Genomic DNA, 23532 nt, shown 5'->3' with positions numbered 1-23532 from the left:
TTAGGGTGGCCGCGGCCACGCGGTGTGGAGCGTTTGTATGGTCTGTGCAGAGAGGAGAGAACAGGGATAGACAGACACATAGTTGACAGGCTACAGAAGAGGCTACGCTAATGCAAGGAGATTGGAATGACAAGTGGACTACACGTCTCGAATGTTCAGAAAGTTAAGCTTACGTAGCAAGAATCTTATTGACTAAAATGATTAAAATGATACAGTACTGCTGAAGTAGGCTAGCTGGCAGTGGCTGCGTTGTTGACACTACACTAATCAAGTCGTTTCGTTGAGTGTAATAGTTTCTACAGTATAATAATAATAATATATGCCATTTAGCAGACGCTTTTATCCAAAGCGACTTACAGTCATGTGTGCATACATTCTACGTATGGGTGGTCCCGGGGATCGAACCCACTACCCTGGCGTTACAAGCGCCATGCTCTACCAACTGAGCTACAGGACCACCACAGTGCTGCTATTCGGGGGCTAGCTGGCTAGCTAGCAGTGTTGATTACGTTACGTTGCGTTAAAAGAACGACAATAGCTGGCTAGCTAACCTAGAAAATCGCTCTAGACTACACAATTATCTTTGATACAAAGACGGCTATGTAGCTAGCTATGTAGCTAGCTACGATCAAACAAATCAAACCGTTGTGCTGTAATGAAATGAAATGAAAATGTGATACTACCTGTGGAGCGAAGCGGAATGCGACCGGGTTACATTGATCCTTGACTAAACAAAACACATTTTGAGGAAAGAAAATACTTAGTATTCTAAGCTATTGCAACAGTGACCAGGTGGCCAATAGGCAAAGACGATTTGTGATTTACTACATTGCAACTTTTATTCATGTTTTTATTTTTTTATTTTTTTATTTCACCTTTATTTAACCAGGTATGCTAGTTGAGAACAAGTTCTCATTTGCAACTGCGACCTGGCCAAGATAAAGCATAGCAGTGTGAACAGACAACACAGAGTTACACATGGAGTAAACAATTAACAAGTCAATAACACAGTAGAAAAAAGTGGAGTCTATCTATATACAATGTGTGCAAAGGGCATGAGGAGGTAGGCGAATAATTACAATTTTGCAGATTAACACTGGAGTGATAAATGATCAGATAAATGTGGTCATCATAGAGAGGTGCAGTCCTCTTAGAATAGATCTATGAATAGACAGTCCTTCCTGTCTGGCCTGCTCAGCAAGGTGTGTCCAAACTCGAATACCAGTTATTCATCCCACGGTGGTGCGTACAGGGAGACAGTACAGGGTGGCAGTACAGGTGTGTCTCTGTGTGTGTGTGTGTTTCTGCATGAGTGTGTTTCTGCATGTGTGTTTACTCTGTTATTGCCTCCCTCCCTCCATCTCTCTCTCTCTCTCTGTCTTTCTCTCTGTGTTAGTTTGAATGTATACACAGTAATCTCCTCCTGATCCTGTCTGATAGGTGAGCTGCCGTTGCACAGGCAGAGCAGCTTAGGTAGCCAAAGAGCACAGAACTGAGAAGGACAGAAGAGAACATCACCAACAAAAGAGAGATAATGTTTTCCACCAGAGTAAAACATTAACAATACACTGAGAATAAAAAGGAAGGAGAAACACAGGAAATAATGGATTTTCAGAGAAGAGTAAATGCGGAATGACCCAGTAGACACTCCGTACTGGTGAGAATATATGGACCTGGGGATCTAATGTGGCCTTTGCGGCTCTGGGACGCACAGGAAGTCGCTCTTTTCCTCAGCCTCACATTGTATGTGTGCCACCTAGGTAGGTATCCTACCCATACATGGAAACACTTCTGTCAGCATGTATTCATATATGGAAATACTGATTTGAATGTGTTTAAATAGGTGAGTACTTGCATGTTTAAGGGCATGCCTATGTTTGCCTCAGGGTGTATGATGTATGCCAATCACTTGCAGAAGAAACTTTCTTCTGGTATCAGTTGACTAACTTTGAGTATTCTCCAACATTTGCTCTGATGTGGTTTGTACCGGTGTATCAGAATAATAGTACAGTTAGACACACAGTGGTTTGTTAATTCACCAAAACGGAATGGAATGATGGTTTCAAGACATTCTTCTGGCAGCCAAATGTTTCTTTGTCATTCTTTCCACACTGTAACAAAATTATGTGTGCATGCTTCATCTTGAGTGCACACTTCATCTTGTGTACACACACACCTTTAGTTGGACTGGTGCTTCTGAGTCAGTAATTCACATTGATTGCAACACATCTTACATGGTAAAACAACTGAAAGCAAGTAGCCATGTGGGTAATTCAAAACCCATCAATCAATCAATCAAATGTATTTATAAAGCCCTTTTTACATCAGCAGAGTGCTTATACTGAAACCCAGCCTAAAACTCCAAAAAACAAGCAATGCAGATGTAGAAGCACGGTGGATAGGAAAAACTCCCTAGAAAGGCAGGAACCTAGGAAGAAACCTATAGAGGAACCAGGCTCTGAGGAGTGGCCAGTCCTCTTCTGGCTGATAACGGTGCAGATTTTAAGAGTACATGTCCATTTAGGCCAGATTGTTCTTCAAGATGTTCAAACGTTCATAAATGACCAGAAGGGTCAAATAATAATCACAGTGGTTATAGAGGTTGCAACAGGTCAGCACCTCAGGAGTAAATGTCAGTTGGCTTTTCATAGCCAAGCATTCAGAGGTCGAAAAAGGAGGTGCGGGAGAGAGAGAGAGAGAGAGAGCGAAAGAGGGAGGGTCGAAACAGCAGGTCCAGGACAAGGTACCACGTCCGGTGAACAGGTCGGGGTTTCATAGCCGCAGGCAGAACAGCAGAAATGAGCCCCCGTAGTATAGTAGGAGACAGAGAATCCCAGTGGAGAGAGGGGAGCCGGTCAGGCAGAGACAGCAAGGGTGGTTCATCACTCCAGTGCTTTGCAGTTCACCTTTCGCACCCCATGGGCTAGACTATACTCAGTCATATGACCTACTGAAGAGATGAGTCTTCAGAAAAACTTAAAGGTCAAGACCGAGTCTGTCTCTCTCACATAGATAGGCATTCCATAAAAATTGAGCTCTATAGGAGAAAGCCCTGCCTCCAGCTGTTTGCTTAATTATTCTAGGAACAATAAGGAGGCCTGCATGACCGTGGGGTACGTGTATGTAATGCTTTGTAGGTTAGCAGTAAAAGCTTGAAATCAGCCCTAGCCTTAACAGTCAAGATTCTAGCGGCTGTATTTAGCACTAGCTGAAGTTGATTTAGTGCTTTATCCGGGTAGCCAGGGAGTAGAGCTTTGCAGAATTCTAATCTCGATGTGACAAAAGCATGGATTGGCATTTCTGCATAATTTTCTGACAAAAAGTAAAAGATGTTTGCAATGGTTTGAAGATGGAAAAAAGCTGCTCTTGGTCCTTTCCAGTTTTATTTATTTATTTATTTATTTGAATTTTACCCCCTTTTCTCCCCAATTTCATGGTATCCAATTGTTAGTAATTACTATCTTGTCTCATCACTACAACTCCCGTACGGGCTCGGGAGAGACGAAGGTTGAAAGCCACGCGTCCTCCGAAACACAATCCAACGAAGCCGCACTGCTTCTTAACACAGTGCGCATCCAACCCGGAAGCCAGCCGCACCAATGTGTCGGAGGAAACACTCTGCACCTAGCAATCTGGTTATCATGCACTGTGCCCAGCCTGCCACAGGAGTCACTCGTGTGCAATGAGACAAGGATATCCCTACCGGCCAAACCCTCCCTAACCCAGGCGACGCTATGCCAATTGCGCGTCGACCCACGGATCTCCAGGTCACAGCCGGCTGCGACAGAGCCTGGGCACAAACTCAGAGTCTCTGGTGGCACAGCTAGCACTGTGATGCCGTGCCCTAGACCACTGCGCCACCCGGGAGGCCCTCCCAGTTTTATTTTGATACAACTGTACAACCATTGAGATTAATTGTCAGATCAAACAGAAGATCGCTTTGTTTCTTGAAACCAAGAGCTAGCATCTCTATTTGGTCCAAGTTTAAAAGTAAAAACATTTGCCACCATTCACTTCCATATGTCTGAAACACAGGTTTTCAAGGTAGGCAATTTTGGGGATTCACCATGTTTCATCAAAGTGTCATCTGCATAGCAGTGAAAGTTAACATTGTGTTTCCGAATGACATCCCTAAGAGGTATACACTGAGTGTCCCAAACATTAGGAACACCTGCTCTTTCCATGACAGTTGAATCCAGGTGAAAGCTATTATCCCTTATTGATGTCACTTGTGAAATCCACTTCAATCAGTGTAGATGGGGAGGAGACAGGTTAAAGAAGGACTTTTAAGCCTTGAGACAATTGAGACATGGATTGTGTATGTGTGCCATTCAGAAGTTGAATGGGTAAGACAAAAGTTTATGTGCCTTTAAACGGGGTATGGTAGTAGGTGCCAGGCGCACTGGTTTGAATATGTCAAGAACTGCAATGCTGCTGGGTCTTCATGCTCAACAGTCTCCCGTGTGTATCATGAATGGTCCACCACCCAAAGAACATCCAGCCGACTTGACACAACTGTGGGAAGCATTTGAGTCAACATGGGCCAGCATCCCTGTGAAACACTTTCGTAGAGTCCATGCACTGATGAATCTGAGCGGTATGCTGTTCTGAGGGCAAAAGAGGGTGCAACTCAATATTAGGAAGGTGTTCCTAATGTTTTATACACTCAGTGAAAACAGTAGTGGTTCTTAAATGGAACTTTGAGCAACACCGAAACCATCCACATAAACAAACTGATATCTTCCTGTCAGATAAGATCTAAAGCAGGCAAGAACTTGTCCGAGTATCCAAGCTAGTTGGAAGAATTCCAATTTGTTGGAGAGCTATTTGCGTTCCAATTTTCTGGAAGCTTGCTTCAGGGCTTGGGTATTTTCTGTATATCAGGGAGCTAGTTTCTTGTGACAAATGTTTTTGTTTTTAGCAGTGTAACGGCATCTCAAATCAAATCAAATCAAAGTTTATTTGTCACGTGCGCCGAATCCAACAGGTGTAGACCTTACAGTGAAATGCTTACTTACAGGCTCTAAACAATGGTGCAAAAAAAGGTACAGTATGTGTGTGTGTGTGTAGGTAAGTAGAGAAATAAAACAGCAGTAAAAAGACATTTGAAAAAAGAGTAGCAAGCTATATACAGACACCTGTTAGTCAGGCTTATTGAGGTAGTATGTACATGTAGATATCGTTAAAGCGACTATGCATATATGATGAACAGAGAGTAGCAGAAGCGTAAAAGGAGGGGTTGGTGGGTTGTGGGACACAATGCAGATAGCCCGGTTAGCCAATGTGCGGGAGCACTGGTTGGCGGGGCCATTTAGGTAGTATGTACATGAATGTATAGTTAAAATTACTATGCATATAAGATAAACAGAGAGTAGCAGCAGCGTAAAAGAGGGGTTGGGGGAGTCACACAATGCAAATAGTCCGGGTAACCATTTGATTACCTGTTCAGGAGTATTATGGCTTGGGGGTAAAAACTGTTGAGAAGCCTTTTTGTCCTAGACTTGGCACTCCGGCACCGCTTGCCATGCGGTAGTAGAGAGAACAGTCTATGACTGGGGTGGCTGGGGTCTTTGACAATTATTAGAGCCTTCCTCTGACACCGCCTGGTGTAGAAGTCCTGGATGGCAGGCAGCTTTGCCCCAGTGATGTACTGGGCCGTAGGCACTACCCTCTGAAGTGTCGGAGACCAAGCAATTGCCGTACCAGGCAGTGATGCAACCTGTCAGGATGCTCTCGATGTTGCAGCTGTAGAACCTTTTGAGGATCTCAGGACCCATGCCAAATTTTTTTAGTTTCCTGAGGGGGAATAGGCTTTGTCGTGCCCTCTTCACGACTGTCTTGGTGTGTTTGGACCATTCCAGTTTGTTGTTGATGTGGACACCAAGGAATTTGAAGCTCTCAACCTGCTCCACTACAGCCCGTCAATGAGAATGGGGACGTGCTCAGTGCTCCTTTTCCTGTAGTCCACAATCATCTACTTAGTCTTGGTTACGTTGAGGGATAGGTTGTTGTTCTGGCACCACCCGGCCAGGTCTCTGACCTCCTCCCTATAGGCTGTCTCGTCGTTGTCGGTGATCAGGCCTACCACTGTTGTGTCATCAGCAAACTTAATGATGGTATTGGAGTCGTGCCTGGCCATGCAGTCGTGGGTGAACAGGGAGTACAGGAGAGGACTGAGCACGCACCCCTGGGGAGCTTCAGTGTTGAGGAGCAGCGTGGCAGATGTGTTGCTACCTAACCTCACCACCTGGTGGCGGCCTGTCAGGAAGTCCAGGGTCCAGTTGCAGAGGGAGGTGTTTAGTCCCAGGATCCTTAGCTTGGTGATGAACTTTGAGGGTACTATGGTGTTGAACGCTGACCTGTAGTCAATGAACAGTATTCTCACATAGGTGTTTCTTTTGTCCAGGTGGGAAAGCGCAGTGTGGAGTGCAATAGAGATTGCATCATCTGTGGATGTGTTTGGGCGGTATGCAAATTGGAGTGGGTCTCGGGTTTCTGGGATAATGGTGTTGATGTGAGCCATTACCATCCTTTCAAAGCACTTCATGAGTGCTACGGGTCTGTAGTCATTTAGGCAGGTTGCCTTTGTGTTCTTGGGCACAGGAGAGGGTATTACGCGAGGTTAAGTTTAGATCCTTGGTTAGGTGGTTAACTGATATTTGTACTCTGGTGTCCTTGGGTAGGTGGAAGGAGTCTGGAAGGGCATTTAGGAATCTTTGGGTTGTCCGAAAATGTATAGCAAGGGTTTTAATAATCCTTGGTTGTGGCCTGAGCTAATTATTTGTTGCGATTGCAAACCTAATAAAATGCTGGTCCTATAGTCCAGGATTATGAGGAAAAACTTTTAGATCCACAATATCTATTCCATGGGACAAAACTAAATCCAGGGTATGATTGTGACAATGCGTAGGTCCGAAGACATGTTGGACAAAACCCACTGAGTCGATGATGGCTCGAAAGCCTTTTGGAGTGGGTCTGTGAACTTCTCCATGTGAATATTGAAGTCACAAAATGTTTTAACATTATCTGCCATGACTACAAGGTCCGATAGGAATTCAGGGAACTCAGTGTGGAGCGCTGTATACGGCCCAGATGGTCTGTAAACAGTAGCTATAGAAAGTGATTGAGAATGCTGCATAGACTTTTTTTTGTAAATTGACATTTGCTTTCATAAATGTTAGCAACACCTCCAACTTTGCAGGATGCTCAGGGGATATGGTCACTAGTGTAACCAGGAGGAGAAGCCTCATTTAACACAGTAAATTCATCAAGCTTGAGCCATGTTTTAGTCGGGGCCAATCACATCATATGAATAGTGATTAGTTGACTATTGACTATGACTGCCTTTGAAGTGAGGGATCTAACATTAAGTAGTCCTATTTTGAGATGTGAGTTATTAACACAATCTCTTTCAATAATGACGACAGGAATGGAGGTCTTTATTCCAGTGAGATTGCTAAGGTGAATACCGCCATGTTCAGTTTTGCCCGACCTAGATCGAGGCACAGATGGTCTCAATGGGGAAAACTGAGCTGACTACACTGACTGTGCTGGGAACAGACTCCACTAAGCTGGCAGACTGGCTAACACCCTGATGCCTGCACCCATCTCATTGTGGAGCGAGAGGAGTTAGAGACCTGTCTATGATGATAGATAAGATGAGAGCACCACTCCAGTCTGTCACTCCTCAGCAGGCCAGACTTGGTCCTGTTGGTGGTGAGTACCAGGAAGAGGGACAGTTGTGTAAAAATTATATATTTTGGGAGGGGCAGGAAACAGTTTGAGTTGTGTTATTCTGCTGTAGAGCTCATCACTCCCCCTAACTGGGAGGGGGCCAGAGACAGTTACTCAATGCCAACACATCTTTCTAGTTAAGGTACACGCCAAAGTTTTGTTGCGCTTGGTGACCTCTGACTGTTTCATCCTAATATCGTCGGTGTCGACATTGATAACAATATCTCTATAACCGACACTCTTCAGACTAGCCTTTACGTCGGTAACCCTGCCCCCTGGTAAACAATATATGATTGCTGGACAATTATTTTCAAGTCTAATATTGCGGTTAATGGAGTCACCAGTGACTAGTGTTTTCAATTTGTCAGAGTGAATGGTGGGAGGCTTCGGGGGCTCAGACCCGGTAACAGGTGGAGGAGAGACCTGGAAAGTCTTGGGCTCTGACTCGGGCTCTGACTCTGACTCGTTGGTTGGCGGGGAAAACCAGTTGAAAGTTTCTATCGGTTGAATGAGCGACAAAGGTTGAGCATGCCGACAGCATTTCTTTCCAGAAGCCATAAGCTTGTTTGGCAAGTTTCAAAGAAGACAAACTAAGGACAAACTGTTATTAAAGAGAGTGACGCAGCAGGTTCACAGTACCTGGAGGAACCTGTTCTATAGTATAATATATTTCTCTAACATTTCTAACATCTTACTGGTCTCAAGACTGACTTGGACATGACTTAGCTTTCAGGCTTATAGGCGTGCACATCATTGACGATCGAGAATGGTCCCTTCACACAGACAGTGTGGTGAAGGAGGTGCAACAGCGCCTCTTCAACCACAGGAGGCTGAAGAATTTCGGCATGGCTCCTAAGACCCTCATGAATTTCTACACATGCACCATTAAGAGCCTCTTGTCGGGATGTATCACTGCCTGGTACAGCAATTGTACCATTCGCAACCGCAGGGTTCTCCAGAGGTTGGAACGGTCAGACCAACACATCATCAGGGGCAAACGGCATGCCCTCCATCTACAGCACCTTGTGTCACAGGAAGGCCATCAAGGACCTCAGCCATAAGCCATGGCTATTTTACCCACTACCATCTAGAAGGTGAAGACAGTACAAAAGCTGGGACCGAGAGACTGATAAATTGCTTTTATCTCCAGGTCACCACTAGCCATCCTTCGCCCAGCACCCTGCCCTGAACCTCACTGTTACTAGCAGGCTACCTGGTACACTAACCTGCACCTTATAAAATTGCATTTAACAATGTTTACATACTGTACTGTTTTTCCCACTTTATAGGTACATTGCATTCGGAAAGTATTCAGACCCCTTGACCTTTTCCACATTTTGTTACATTTTGCCTTATTCTAAAATGGATGGGAAAAATGTTCCTCATCAATCTACACATAATACCCCATTGCTCTCTGAGGATGTGTTGGTACCATTCTTTATTCATGGCTGTGTTCTTAGGCAAACTTGTGGGTGAGCCCACTCCCTTGGCTGAGAAGCAACCCCACACATGAATGGTCTCAGGATGCTTTACTGTTGGCATGACACAGGACTGATGGTAGCGCTCACCTTGTCTTCTCCGGACAAGCTTTTTTCCAGGTGCCCCAAACAATCGGAAAGGGAATTCATCAGAGAAAATGATTGTACCCCAGTCCACAGCAGTCCAATCCCTGTACTTTTAGCAGAATATCAGTCTGTCCCTGATGTTTTTCCTGGAGAGAAGTGGCTTCTTTGCTGCCCTTCTTGATATCAGGCCATCCTCAAAATGTCTTCACCTCACTGTGCGTGCAGATGCACTCACACCTGCCTTCTGCCATTCCTGAGCAAGCTCTGTACTGGTGGTGCCCCGATCCCGTAGCTGAATCAACTTTAGGAGATGGTCCTGGAGCTTGCTGGACTTTCTTGGGCACCCTGAAGCCTTCTTCACAACAATTGAACTCTCCTTGAAGTTCTTGATGATCTGATAAATGGTTGATTTAGGTGCAATCTTACTGCCAGCAATATCCTTGCCTGTGAAGCCCTTTTTGTGCAAAGCAATGGTGACGGCACGTGTTTCCTTGCAGGTAAACATGGTTGACAGAGGAAGAACAATAATTCCAAGCACCACCCTACTTTGGAAGCTTACAGTCTGTTATTCGAATTCAATCAGCATGACAGAGGGATCTCCAGCCTTGTCCTCGTCAACACTCACACCTGTGTTAATGAGAGAATCACTGACATGATGTCAGCTGGTCCTTTTGTGGCAGGGCTGAAATGCAGTGGAAATGTTTTTTGGAGATTCATTGCATTTGCATGGCAAAGAGGGACTTTGTAATTAATTGCAATTCATCTGATCACTCTTCATAACATTCTGGTTTAAAAGCAAATTGCCATCATACAAACTGAGGCAGCAGACTTTGTCAAAATTAATATTGTGTCATTCTCAAAACTTTTGGCCCGACTGTACATATGAAATGAGTAATGCAAAATATGTAAACATTATTAAAATGACTAGTGTTACAATTATTAAAGTGACCAGTGATTTCAAGTCTATGTATATAGGGCAGCAACCTCTACTTTGCTAGTGATGGCTATTTAACAGTCTGATGGCCTTGAGAAGCCCAGTGCCTGGGCTTACCTCCGCTGTACCCGCACCCCACCATACCCCTGTCTGCGCATTATGCCCTGAATATATTCTACCATGCCCAGAAACCTGCTCCTCTTATCCTCTGCCCCCAACGCTCTAGGCGACCAGTTTTGATAGCCTTTAGCCGCACCCTCATACTACTCCTTCTATGTTCCGCGGGTGATGTGGAGGTAAACCCAGGCCCTGCATGCCCCCAGGTACCCTCATTTGTTGACTTCTGTGATCGAAAAAGTCTTGGTTTTATGCATGTCAACATCAGAAGCCTCCTCCCTAAGTTTGTTTTACTCACTGCTTTAGCACACTCTGCTAACCCTGATGTCCTTGCCGTGTCTGAATCCTGGCTCAGGAAGGCCACCAAAATTCAGAGATTTCCATACCCAACTATAACATCTTCCGTCAAGATAGAACTGCCAAAGGGGGCGGAGTCGCAGTCTACTGCAGAGATAGCCTGCAAAGTAATGTCATACTTTCCAGGTCCATACCCAAACAGTTTGAACTACTAATTTTGAAAATTACTCTCTCCAGAAACAAGTCTATCACTGTTGCCGCCTGCTACCGACCCCCGTCAGCTCCCAGCTGCGCCCTGGACACCATTTGTGAATTGATCGCCCCTCATCTAGCTTCAGAGTTTGTTCTGTTAGGTGACCTAAACTGGGATATGCTTAACACCCCGGCAGTCCTACAATCTAAGCTAGATGCCCTCAATCTCACTCAAATCATCAAGGAACCCACCAGGTACAACCCTAACTCTGTAAACAAGGGCACCCTCATAGACGTCATCCTGACCAACTGGCCCTCCAAATATACCTCCGCTGTCTTCAACCAGGATCTCAGCGATCACTGCCTCATCGCCTGTATCCGCCACGGAGCCGCAGTCAAACGACCACCCCTCATCACTGTCAAACGCTCCCTAAAACACTTCTGTGAGCAGGCCTTTCTAATCGACCTGGCCCGTGTATCCTGGAAGGACATTGACCTCATCCCGTCAGTTGAGGATGCCTGGTCATTCTTTAAAAGTAACTTCCTCACCATTTTAGATAAGCATGCTCCGTTCAAAAATGCAGAACCAAGAACAGATACAGCCCTTGGTTCACTCCAGACCTGACTGCCCTCGACCAGCACAAAAACATCCTGTGGCGGACTGCAATAGCATCGAATAGCCCCCGTGATATGCAACTGTTCAGGGAAGTCAGGAACCAATACACGCAGTCAGTCAGGAAAGCTAAGGCCAGCTTCTTCAGGCAGAAGTTTGCATCCTGTAACTCCAACTCCAAAAAGTTCTGGGACACTGTGAAGTCCATGGAGAACAAGAGCACCTCCTCCCAGCTGCCCACTGCACTGAGGCTAGGAAACACGGTCTCCACCGATAAATCCATGATTATCGAAAACTTCAATAAGCACTTCTCAACGGCTGGCCATGCCTTCCGCCTGGCTACTCCAACCTCGGCCAACAGCTCCGCCCCGTAGTTCCTCACCCAAGCCTCTCCAGGTTCTCCTTTACCCAAATCCAGATAGCAGATGTTCTGAAAGAGCTGCAAAACCTGGACCCGTACAAATCAGCTGGGCTTGATAATCTGGACCCGCTATTTCTGAAACTATCTGCCGCCATTGTCGCAACCCCTATTACCAGCCTGTTCAACCTCTCTTTCATATCGTCTGAGATCCCCAAGGATTGAAAGCTGCCGCAGTCATCCCCTCTTCAAAGGGGGAGACACCCTGGACCCAAACTGCTATAGACCTATATCCATCCTGCCCTGCCTATCTAAGGTCTTCGAAAGCCAAGTCAACAAACAGGTCACTGACCATCTCGAATCCCACCGTACCTTCTCCGCTGTGCAATCTGGTTTCCGAGCCGGTCACGGGTGCACCTCAGCCACACTCAAGGTACTAAATGATATCATAACCGCCATCGATAAAAGACAGTACTGTGCAGCCGTCTTCATCGACCTCGCCAAGGCTTTCGACTCTGTCAATCACCAAATTCTTATCGGCAGACTCAACAGCCTCGGTTTTTCGGATGACTGCCTTGCCTGGTTCACCAATTACTTTGCAGACAGAGTTCAGTGTGTCAAATCGGAGGGCATGCTGTCCGGTCCTCTGGCAGTCTCTATGGGGGTGCCACAGGGTTCAATTCTCGGGCCGACTCTTTTCTCTGTATATATCAATGATGTTGCTCTTGCTGCGGGCGATTCCCTGATCCACCTCTACGCAGACGACACCATTCTATATACTTTCGGCCCGTCATTGGACACTGTGCTATCCAACCTCCAAACGAGCTTCAATGCCATACAGCACTCCTTCCGTGGCCTCCAACTGCTCCTAAACGCGAGTAAAACCAAATGCATGCTTTTCAACCGATCGCTGCCTGCACCCGCATGCCCGACTAGCATCACCACCCTGGATGGTTCCAACCTTGAATATGTGGACATCTATAAGTACCTAGGTGTCTGGCTAGACTGCAAACTCTCCTTCCAGACTCACATCAAACATCTCCAATCAAAAATCAAATCCAGAGTCGGCTTTCTATTCCGCAACAAAGCCTCCTTCACTCACGCTGCCAAGCTTACCCTAGTAAAACTGACTATCCTACCGATCCTTGACTTCGGCGATGTCATCTACAAAATGGCTTCCAACACTCTACTCAGCAAACTGGATGCAGTCTATCACAGTGCCATCCGTTTTGTCACTAAAGCACCTTATACCACCCACCACTGCGACTTGTATGCTCTAGTCGGCTGGCCCTCACTACATATTCGTCGCCAGACCCACTGGCTCCAGGTCATCTACAAGTCCATGCTAGGTAAAGCTCCGCCTTATCTCAGTTCACTGGTCACGATGGCAACACCCATCCGTAGCACGCGCTCCAGCAGGTGTATCTCACTGATCATCCCTAAAGCCAACACCTCATTTGGCCGCCTTTCGTTCCAGTACTCTGCTGCCTGTGACTGGAACGAATTGCAAAATCGCTGAAGTTGGAGACTTTTATCTCCCTCACCAACTTCAAACATCAGCTATCCGAGCAGCTAACCGATCGCTGCAGCTGTACATAGTCTATTGGTAAATAGCTCACCCTTTTTCACCTACCTCATTCCCATACTGTTTTTATACTGTTTTTATTTATTTACTTTTCTGCTCTTTTGCACACCAATATCTCTACCTGTACATGCCCATCTGATCATTTATCACCAGTGTTAATCTGCAAAATTGTATTATTCGCCTACCTCCTCATGCCTTTTGCACACATTGTATATAGACTGCCCATTTTTTTCTACTGTGTTATTGACTTGCTAAATTGTTTACTCCATGTGTAACTCTGTGTTGTCTGTTCACACTGCTATGCTTTATCTTGGCCAGGTCGCAGTTGCAAATGAGAACTTGTTCTCAACTAGCCTACCTGGTTAAATAAAGGTGAAATAAATAAAATAAAAAGACAGAAGCTGTTTTTCAGTCTCTCTTGTACTGATCTAGCCTTCTGGATGATAACAGGGTGAACAGGCAGTGGCTTGTGTGGTGGTTGTCCTTGATGATCTTTTGGGCATTCCTGTGACATCGGGTGCCGTAGGTGTCCTGGAGGGCAGGTAGTTTGCGATGAGCAGACCGCACCACCCTCTGCCTGCAATTGCAGGCAGTGCAGTTTCCATACCAGGCGGTGATACAGCCCGACAAGATGCTCTCAATTGTGCATCTGTAAAAGTTTTTGAGGGTTTTAGGTGCAAAGCCAAATTTCTTCAGCCTCCTGAGGTTAAAAAGGCACTGTTGCGCCTCCTTCGGCACACTGACTCTGCTGTTTCCTGAAGTCCACAATCATCTTCTTTGATTTCTTCATGTTGGGTGAGAGGTTATTTACATGGCACCACACTCCCAGGGCCCTCACCTCCTCAATGTCTCGTCATTGTTGGTAATCAAGCCTACTACTGTTGTGACGTCTGCAAACTTGATGATTGAGTTGGAGGCATGCGTGGCCATGCGGTCATGGGTGAACAGGGAGTACAGGAGGGGGCTAAGCATGCATTCTTGTGGGGCCCCATTGTTGAGTATCAGCGAAGTGGAGGTGTTGTTTCCTACCTTCACCACCCAGGGGCGGCCTGTCAGGAAGTCCAGGACCCAGTTTCACAGGGCGGGGTTCAGACCCAGGTCCTTAAGCTTAATGATATACTTGGAGGGTACTATGGTGGGGCGGCAGGGTAGCCTAGTGGTTAGAGTGTTGGGCTAGTAACCAGAAGGTTGCAAATTCAAACCCCCGAGCTGACAAGGTACACATCTATCATTCTGCCCCTGAACAGGCAGTTAACCCACTTGTTCCAAGGCTGTCATTGAAAATAAGAATTTGTTCTTAACTGACTTGCCTAGTTAAATAAAGGTAAAATATAAAAAATGGTGTTGAATGCTGAGCAATGAACAACATTCTTACATAGGTATTCCTCTTGTCCAGATGGGATAGGGCAGTGCGATGGCGATTGCATCGTCTGTGGATCTATTGGGGCGGTAAGCAAATTTTAGTGGGTCTAGGGTGACAGGTAAGGTAGAGGTGATATTACCCTTGACCAGTCTCTCAAAGCACTTCATGATGACAGAAGTGAGTGCTACGGGCCGATCGTCATTTAGTTCAGTTACATTTGCTTTCCTGGGTACAGGAAACAATGGTGGACATCTTGAAGCACGTGGGGTCAACAGACGGATAGGGAGAGATTGACTATGTCTGTAAACACTCCAGCCAGCTGGTCTGCACATGCTCTGAGGATGTGGCTGGGGATGCTGTCTGGGCCAGCAGCCTTGCGAGGGTTAACGTGTGTATTGTTTTGTATTTTCTAGGTATTACTGCACTGTTGAAGCTTGAAACACTAGCATTTCGCTGCACCTGCGATAACATCTGCAAATCTGTATACGCAACCGATAAACTTTGATTTGAGATGAGCGAAGCGCTAGAATCACATGCCAATGAGCCATCTCAAAGTAATTTGATGACAGCAACCCCATCAGTATGAAATAGGCCAATATAAATGTAAAAGTCTGTGAATATGTTCAATAAAACATTAGTGTGTGGGTCATAATATGTTAATTTATCTGATTCTAAAATACAAATCATATATCAAGTTCTCTCTATCATACATTAACCAGCACTGTTCCTCTCTTTCCCTTCCTCCCTCCACTATGTACGTCCTCTGGCAGCTGGGGCCATCTCCATACAGTCTCCACAGCAGAGTCTGACCAGGCCTGTTCAACAGGATGTATTGTTCTCTGTAGACATCGCCTGTGTTGGGACTCCCACCATACAGTGGACCTTTATGTCTGGCAGGGTGAGCAGAGACATTGGGGCGTGGCAACCTGGGGGGTTTACCAATGTATCAGAGGACTACATGGACAGAGTCCACACATACACTAATGGATCTATGGGACTGTCGGACCTACGTATTCAGGACGCCGGCTTCTACGTGATCACTGTGACTGAACTGTCCGGGAGCAGCAAAGATGAAGGATTTGTCTTGAAGGTGGAAGGTGAGTGAATAGTCGGCGCAGGCCTGTATCACAATGTGGAATTTTGCTTTAGGCTACAGTGTTAGTGTTTCATCATAGTTGACATTTACAAGAACCCCTTTATGGAACTGTTTTCCTCTCAGTCCTGGAGACGGTTTTTGTAGCGGCCTTATGGTGTTAATGAACAGTATCTTTACAAGTAGTTCAGTACAAGTGACCTTCATTTCTGAGTAAGCTAGTTAGTGGAAGTGAGAATGAACATGGTGTGTTCTCCCTCCCTGTGTTGTAGAGGTTCTGTATGAGGACCTCCAGTACCTGGCAGTGTTTGCTGTAGGGCTGGCCTCCCTGGCTGGCTTTCTCATGGTCTCCATGTGGCTCATGGACAAAGCCTACTGCTGGATCAAGGCATGGAGACAGAGGCGGCAGATGCCAGGTAAATTATTTTAGAATGCTTTTTGGTGTAATAGATACATTTAGTAATTCAACGACTCAAGTTTAATTGTTCTTGTGTGTACTTGGTTTGTGTGTCATTGAATCTCATGTTTTTCTCTCCAGAGAATGATGTAACGGACCTGCAACCTCTCTGATATGAAGATCTATGAGACAGCCAGATGACACTGCCCAACAACCAATCTGAGCTAAAATTAAAGACTAATGTTAAGCGTCCACAGCATGTAAATATGACCAGTTTACTGATTCCAGGAACAGATGAAGGATTGTCAACCTTACATGCCTCAAGACTAGCTGCATGTATTATTTTACTGTACACATAACAGCTGATATTAGTCCATGCTATTTTATGTAAGGAAACACACTGACAAGCGGAAACAAATAATATATTTATTTTCACAGCTGAGTTTTTTTTACTGTAACAACATTTGAAATATAATTTTTTTTACATCGACACAGGTAAGTCAAATGTCCAAGCAATTATACTAACATCAATGCATGATTTCAACAAAAGTGGACCAAGTTTGTTTTCTATGTGCTGAATCCTATCAGAGACAGCAAGAGAGAGTGTGATAGTGGCCAGACCTAAGGACAGGGGGTGAGGGCAGCCATGAGAAGCTCCATCTTGTAGACAAAGTTCCGTCCCTCCATCTTACTCCAGTGGACCTCTTTGTAGGGCCCTCGCAGGTGGTTCCACTTCCCATCCTGGATGACGTCAGACTTGGGCAGCTCCTTGCTCTGGCTGCGTGGGAACTGGACCAGGACCTTACAGCCGCTCTCTGGACCATTACGCACTGGAGAAGATGCATCACATTCATTTGGACAAATGTTACCATTATCTTATACATTTCAGTCATTCCAATCATTATATTAGTTCAGACTAAATGAGTTGTTTAAGGTGTATAACATCCAATATGCCAGATTGATTGATTGATTGAAGACGGTACCTGAGATGGCGTATTCCCCGTTGGAGGAGGCGACGGTGATGGCCGAGGCATTACCGATGCTCTCCACAGAGCCCAGGCCTACATGGTTACTGAAGCTCAGAACATGCCAACCCATCACCTTAGCCAGCTGCTGTACCGCATGGACCTGGTGCTGAGACATCTGTAGTACCAGGGGAGAGACACAGGGGACACCGTTACTTACACTGGTTCAGACAGGCAGCTACAAAAAGGCTACATCAATAATTTGAAATTGATTTGAATAAAAGTTTCCCCGGAGCAATAAGCCAAGTGAAGAACTAGGTCTAGCAAATGTTATGCACTTTAGAATATATAGCTGGCTTCTAGCTATACTTGAGTGTAATACAGGGTACATAAACAGCAGTTGGCGGTGATGTGACAGCAGTCAGTGTGTCCCTTGACCTGGGAGAGAAGGAAGTCCTGCAGCTCCTGTTCCTGGTGAGAGAGTGTGATGACACGGCCGTCCCTGTGCACCACTCGTATCTGCTCAACCCCTATGTTCAGCTGCAGCTGGATAGACCTGCACACACCCACACAGAAGGTCATGGAACATTCTTTCTCCATGGTCAAAGTTTATTGCTTGACAATACTTTTTAATTTCTACCGAATGTTGAAAAAGCTGAATAATTGCCCAATTAAATTGGTGGTAATTCATTAAGGTGAAACCTCTTCTTCTGTTATTCCAGCAAGGAAGCTAACTTTTCCCCCTTTAATTTATTCTCACCGTATATTGAGGCCGTATTACAACCAGCCGTGATTGGGAGTCCCATAGGACGGCGCACCATTGGCCCAGCGTCAGCTGGGTTTAGCCGGTGTAGGCCGTCATTGTAAATAAGATATTTTTCTTAACCAACTTGCCTAGAAGATATGTTGACACTTCCTGCCCAGAAGTATATTCTCTAAACACGGTCCCTTAAACCATGTAGAAAGAGTACTCTCTGCCTCTGTTGCTCTGGCCTAGCCAGTCCTCCTGGCTTTAACAGTACTCTGCCTCTGTTGCTCTGGCCTAGCCAGTCCTCCTGGCTTTAACAGTACTCTGCCTCTGTTGCTCTGGCCGAGCCAGTCCTCCTGGCTTTAACAGTACTCTGCCTCTGTTGCTCTGGCCTAGCCAGTCCTCCTGGCTTTAACAGTACTCTGCCTCTGTTGCTCTGGCCTAGCCAGTCCTCCTGGCTTTAACAGTACTCTGCCTCTGTTGCTCTGGCCTAGCCAGTCCTCCTGGCTTTAACAGTACTCTGCCTCTGTTGCTCTGGCCTAGCCAGTCCTCCTGGCTTTAACAGTACTCTGCCTCTGTTGCTCTGGCCTAGCCAGTCCTCCTGGCTTTAACAGTACTCTGCCTCTGTTGCTCTGGCTTGGCTCCTGCTCCACTTACTTGCAGATCTGCTCGTAACCCTGGGAGGTGATGAGGACTTTGACACTGGACTCGTACACGTCGTTGATGTTGGACCAGTGGGCCTGGATCTGGGGGTCTTCTATACGGCTGGCCAGGCTGTCGATGGTCCGCGCCGTCCTGAAACAGACACGAGTGATGGACTTGCAGTCAATGTTGATTTGCTGTCCTGTAAAATGTTTATTCAGTAACATATTGTTTCATTGTGCAAACATTTTCATGATTTGTGATTTGACAAAAAAAGATAAGGGGTGCTTTGAGTGAAACAACAAGCCTGACAGAAGAATATTATTAAAAAATAAAACAGTATGACAGTATGAGCTTATCATTGATGTGGTGTTTTTGTGCCTACCTGCTGCGTAGGAAGATGTGTTTGGCCTGTTTGATGATCTTCTCCAGTAGGCCCTCATTCTGCTGCAGGTTGGAGATCTCAGCCTTGTCATAGGCCATGGGCCCTGCCATACGCTGCCTTTTGTGGCCAAAGGGGGCACTAGCCGGATGGGGCATCACTATCGAACTCAGGGTCTGCTTGTGGAACTGTGGGTGGGAAGGGCGGGGCATTTATATTGATCAATATGTATCACAGTTCACACAATCAGCATTGATACACACATGTGCATATGTACAAGGTTAAATAAAACAAGGGGGGCTTAGTTTGGTCAGTATCTGTCTGAGTACGTCTTTGGTGAACAATATAATTACTAGATGGCCAGGTTCAATTTAGTTCCAGAATTCTCCACCCAGAAAGACTGGCGGACCCACCTCTCTCATGAGTTGGTGCAGGTTGTGTTCTAAAACGTAGAGGTGGTCGTCGGGTTTAGGTTTCTCTGGCGACGCCCTCTGGTTCTTCTTCTCTCCAGTGGAGTGACACAGAGAAATGGACAACTGGAGACCTGCAGGGAGGATAGACAACCTTAATAGTGGTGTAATACAGAAATCTCTTAAGAGTAGGACTCTGCACAGCTGACGAGGGGTGAATAACAGCAAAATAACAGCTACTGCATCTCTGGAGACTTAGAACGCACTACTCCAGGTAACAGACAACAGCAAAAAAACACATTGATTTAGCAAAATGCATGGTTTCATGGAGTATTAATTTTCCATAGGCTACAATAACTCTCCTAAAAGTATTGTGAAGTGTCCTCACCTGGGAAGGGTTGAGAAATGATCTGGTTCTTGACTACGATGTGGGGGATCTGGGACTTGATCTGAACCGCCTCCCGGGACAGCTGGGCAAAAATCTCCTTACAGAGCAGCACATTCTGGGCAGCTTCCAGCTTCACATGCCACGGCTGAGTGCCTGCTTTAGCTTTAGGCTGCCTCCTGAACAGACTCACAGTGCCTAGGTCACCTATGTCAGGGGCTTGTTTCTGGATTGAAACCTGGAAGACAACACAATGTTTGAGAGGCCAGGCCGAACATCAACATTATCACAATGAGGTATGTTCCCTGAGCAGTATCTATTCACTTTGATGTAAGCTGATCCCTCCAGATCACTGGGGATCTGGACGTTCAGTGGACAGTAGTCCTCCGGGAGCTTCTTGTCCAGGTCGATGTCCGTGTTCTTTATCACCTCAAAGGTGCCGGCATGAGGAAACAAGGATCCTGCAGAGAGATACATGGCATTAGAAATGAGCTATATAATGTCATAAAAACAATGAATGTGCAGAAGGTGGTAAATACTACAATGACACTAAATGAGACATTTGAGCAGAGTTAACGCCTCCACACCTGCGCTCCTGTAGCTGAGGTCTCCCAGGATCTTGTCTCCTACTTTGCGTAGTTTCCACTGCGAGCGGAGCCGCAGCAGCTCTGAGTTGAAGTCTCTCTGTCTCCTGTTCTCCTGGTTCTCTGCCACTGACTTGCTTAGTTTATCTGCCCCCTTCAGGAGCAGCTGAGCTGCTGTGGCCAAAGACTTCTTCTTACTGATGAGCTGGAACACCTGTGGCGTCTATAGTAAGGAGTGAGGTAGGGAGGTTAGGGGAGAGAGAGTGAGGTAGGGAGGTCAGGGGAGAGAGAGTGAGGTAGGGAGGTCAGGGGAGAGAGTGTGAGGTAGGGAGGTCAGGGGAGAGAGTGTGAGGTAGGGAGGTCAGGGGAGAGAGTGTGAGGTAGGGAGGTCAGGGGAGAGAGAGTGAGGTAGGGAGGTCAGGGGAGAGAGAGTGAGGTAGGGAGGTCAGGGGAGAGAGAGTGAGTTAGGGAGGTCAGGGGAGAGAGAGTGAGTTAGGGAGGTCAGGGGAGAGAGAGTGAGTTAGGGAGGTCAGGGGAGAGAGAGTGAGGTAGGGAGGTCAGGGGAGAGAGAGTGAGGTAGGGAGGTCAGGGGAGAGAGAGTGAGTTAGGGAGGTCTGTATTGTGTACCAGGAATTAGCTTTCATTATCAGTTTAGTTATTCCACGTCAGTGCAAATGAAGACAGAATGAAGAAAGAACCACTTAAGACTACTGAGATGCATTGAAAAGATTGAAGTCCTGAGTAAAGCCACTTAGCTAGGCCTACCTTTCCGGCTGAGGGGTCCTGGGACACTGGGTCCAGGGCCATGTACTTCTTCTCCTTAACTACGCTGAGGACATCGTATAGCACACACATCTCTGTCAGGGAGCTGCGGAGGTTGTTACGCACAGAGTCCCAGGGCCACAAGGACGGCTGGAACTTCACTGTGGCTGGAAGGAGGAGGAGCAAGTATCAATCAACCATTCTGTTCAGATCAACTCCCTTCAGCGCTCTTAATAGAAATAATAAGTGTTGCTTCAGATTTGGGCCAGGTACATACCAGTATTGCGATACTCATTAGTATCGTGGCAAGGAAACAAAACACAAAGCGGATTTAACTTTTTAGGAAAACAGACCTAATGTTGGAAACAAATGTCAATGTTGTCATCCAGTCATATTTATTTATTTTCCAAGATATAGCACACAATGTTTTACAGACAGCAGGTTTTCAAAGAGTTAGTTCTGCTTTGTGTTTTCATTTTTGCCATGGAAAAAATATTGTGCTATTGGTATCATTGCAGCCCTGCTACAGATGTTTATCAGATGGTCTCAGGAACATAAGGTTTTTCGATAATAACTCTCCAAGGCAGAAATAATACCTTTACAGTCAATTAATGAAGCTGGTGTAGACTGTCGTGGAAATTCAGTACTGAGAGAGATTTGGTCATTTCTTCAAACAATCATCTTTATTTAATATCAATTAATTATTGCAATAATGAGGCTGGTCGACCCCCCCAGCCTTGAGTGTTGGACCAAGTAACCTAACCTTCACACATATGCAGAGTACTTTATATTGCTGACACTAACAATGCTCAGCCATGGTTGGTTCAACCCCCCTCATGCAGAACAAAGAGCATCATAAGCCACTCTGGGTTCATCCTGTCATTATCTGCATGTGGGTTGCTGTCTTAACCCAAACCCTGGCTTAGTTTCCTAGATGCAAAGATGATTTTGAGACAATGAGGGATTGTTCTACTCCTAAGCTATCTCTAGGAAAAACACATGATTGTCTATGCAATGCTGTCTTTAACTCATTTGTCAGCTCAAGCCATCTCTGCAGGGAACTAGAGTGGAGACCATAAAAACACAGACACTAACAGGACAGAAATATCCTCATATTTGTTAAGTATTAATATCAAACAAAATCAGGTAAATGTGTCATTTTTCTATCACAAGACAAACACTGAATGTGTCCATGGGGTGACATACCTTCATCCTCCTCTGGCTCTTGCTTCCCCCACTCCTGGGGGTCCCTGGGCTCTGTTTCCACCCCCTCTTCATCGGAGTCTGATCCCTGGCCAAAGTCGATCCTCTGGGCTAGCTTGGCCAGGTTCTGGGACATAGACAAGGGAGGGACATATGTCTCCATGCCATCCAAAGACACCTCCTGGACCTGCTTTTCGCAGGACGACTCGATGCTGACACGCACTGCTGGACCACTACCCGACATGTTGATGGCGAAGAGGAGTCCCACCTAAAGCAAAACCATTCTAATCACTACATTTTACCCACCATAACTATGATGATCACAGACCATGGGCAAGTTTAGACAAATAAGGAGCTAGCTAAAAAGTCTACAGCTATCCATGTAGAAAATATAGTTGGCTAACTTAGCTAGTTGGCAATGAGTGATGCTAGGCATTGTCACATACTGTAGCTAGTTAAGTTTAGCATTGGCTAACAACAGATAGCTAGCTAAACAAAGGAAACAAGCCCGTCCGATTAGCCTAGTATAAAATCCAGCTCCCTAATGCAGATTACAATTAGATACAAGGGGAATACAATTTATGTTATACAAACGATTTTCTACAGAATATGAGATAGATAGCTAACTAGCTATATATAAATATAGCTCACCGTTAAGAAAAGGGCGACTTTTGCAATGTCTTCTTCGTGTGTACTGTCCTGGAAACCTACCACTGGTCGTGGGCTATGCTGCCACCTACAGTGCATTTCAGTGTACAATATGGGTACGTCCCACACATACTGTATGTTCAGGCAATTTTGTGTTTAATAACTATTGAAGAAAACAATTTCTTCAAGTATTGTGTTTATTAAAGGTCCAATGCAGCAGTGTTTAACTCAATATCAAATCAAAAGTCAATTTTATCTCAACAAAGAATCTATCAGCAAAGTCAGAGCTAGTAAGAGGGAAAAAAGTAAGGTGCGAGTGTTAGTTCACGAAAGGCATTTTGGGGTCAGGGTCAGGAAGGGGTGCGAGAGGGGTGCTGTGTGATTATTTAAAAGACTCTTTGAAGTGGTAGGGTTCAGATGTTTTTGGAAGAGGGGCAGGGACTCTGCTGACTTAGCTTCAGTGGGAAGCTGGTTCCACCATTGGGGTGCCAGGAAAGAGAAGAGCTTGGACTGGACTGAGCGGGTGCTGCCCTTTCGTAGGTGTGGGAGGGCTAA

The 23532-nt window shown here is 45.8% G+C and overlaps 2 protein-coding genes across 2 annotated transcripts; one reads left to right on the top strand and one right to left on the bottom strand.

The window, feature by feature from the left end:
* Positions 1-1277: 1277 nt before the first annotated feature.
* Positions 1278-16685, top strand: LOC118393238 (V-set and transmembrane domain-containing protein 5-like). Its single transcript, XM_035785772.2, has 4 exons — positions 1278-1760; positions 15529-15855; positions 16124-16267; positions 16390-16685. The coding sequence occupies exons 1-4, from the start codon at positions 1685-1687 to the stop codon at positions 16419-16421; spliced, it is 579 nt and encodes a 192-aa protein (XP_035641665.1). The 5' UTR covers positions 1278-1684; the 3' UTR covers positions 16422-16685.
* Positions 16661-23088, bottom strand: med17 (mediator complex subunit 17). The gene is made up of 12 exons (XM_035785642.1): positions 22981-23088; positions 22333-22597; positions 21130-21293; positions 20368-20587; positions 20105-20241; positions 19784-20018; positions 19399-19529; positions 18989-19173; positions 18619-18756; positions 17652-17769; positions 17232-17391; positions 16661-17078 (listed from the first exon to the last, which is right to left on the bottom strand). The coding sequence occupies exons 1-12, from the start codon at positions 23074-23076 to the stop codon at positions 16870-16872; spliced, it is 2058 nt and encodes a 685-aa protein (XP_035641535.1). The 5' UTR covers positions 23077-23088; the 3' UTR covers positions 16661-16869.
* Positions 23089-23532: the final 444 nt, after the last annotated feature.

This window comes from Oncorhynchus keta, chromosome 1 (genome assembly GCF_023373465.1).
Source record: "Oncorhynchus keta strain PuntledgeMale-10-30-2019 chromosome 1, Oket_V2, whole genome shotgun sequence".
Lineage (NCBI taxonomy): Eukaryota > Metazoa > Chordata > Actinopteri > Salmoniformes > Salmonidae > Oncorhynchus > Oncorhynchus keta.
Note: the sequence above shows the minus strand (reverse complement) of the source record. Positions and strands in the feature narration are given on the sequence as shown.

Excerpts from the sequence above, each read along its gene's own strand:
- LOC118393238 (XM_035785772.2), top strand. The coding sequence starts at position 1,685 with ATGTGGCCTTTGCGGCTCTGGGACGCACAGGAAGTCGCTCTTTTCCTC. Across the intron at positions 1,761-15,528 it reads ATTGTATGTGTGCCACCTAG|CTGGGGCCATCTCCATACAG; the intron begins GTAGGTATCCTA and ends GTCCTCTGGCAG. Across the intron at positions 15,856-16,123 it reads ATTTGTCTTGAAGGTGGAAG|AGGTTCTGTATGAGGACCTC; the intron begins GTGAGTGAATAG and ends CCTGTGTTGTAG.
- med17 (XM_035785642.1), bottom strand. The coding sequence starts at position 23,076 with ATGCACTGTAGGTGGCAGCATAGCCCACGACCAGTGGTAGGTTTCCAG. Across the intron at positions 17,770-18,618 it reads GGTTACGAGCAGATCTGCAA|GTCTATCCAGCTGCAGCTGA; the intron begins GTAAGTGGAGCA and ends GGGTGTGTGCAG. Across the intron at positions 17,079-17,231 it reads CGGGGAATACGCCATCTCAG|TGCGTAATGGTCCAGAGAGC; the intron begins GTACCGTCTTCA and ends CATCTTCTCCAG.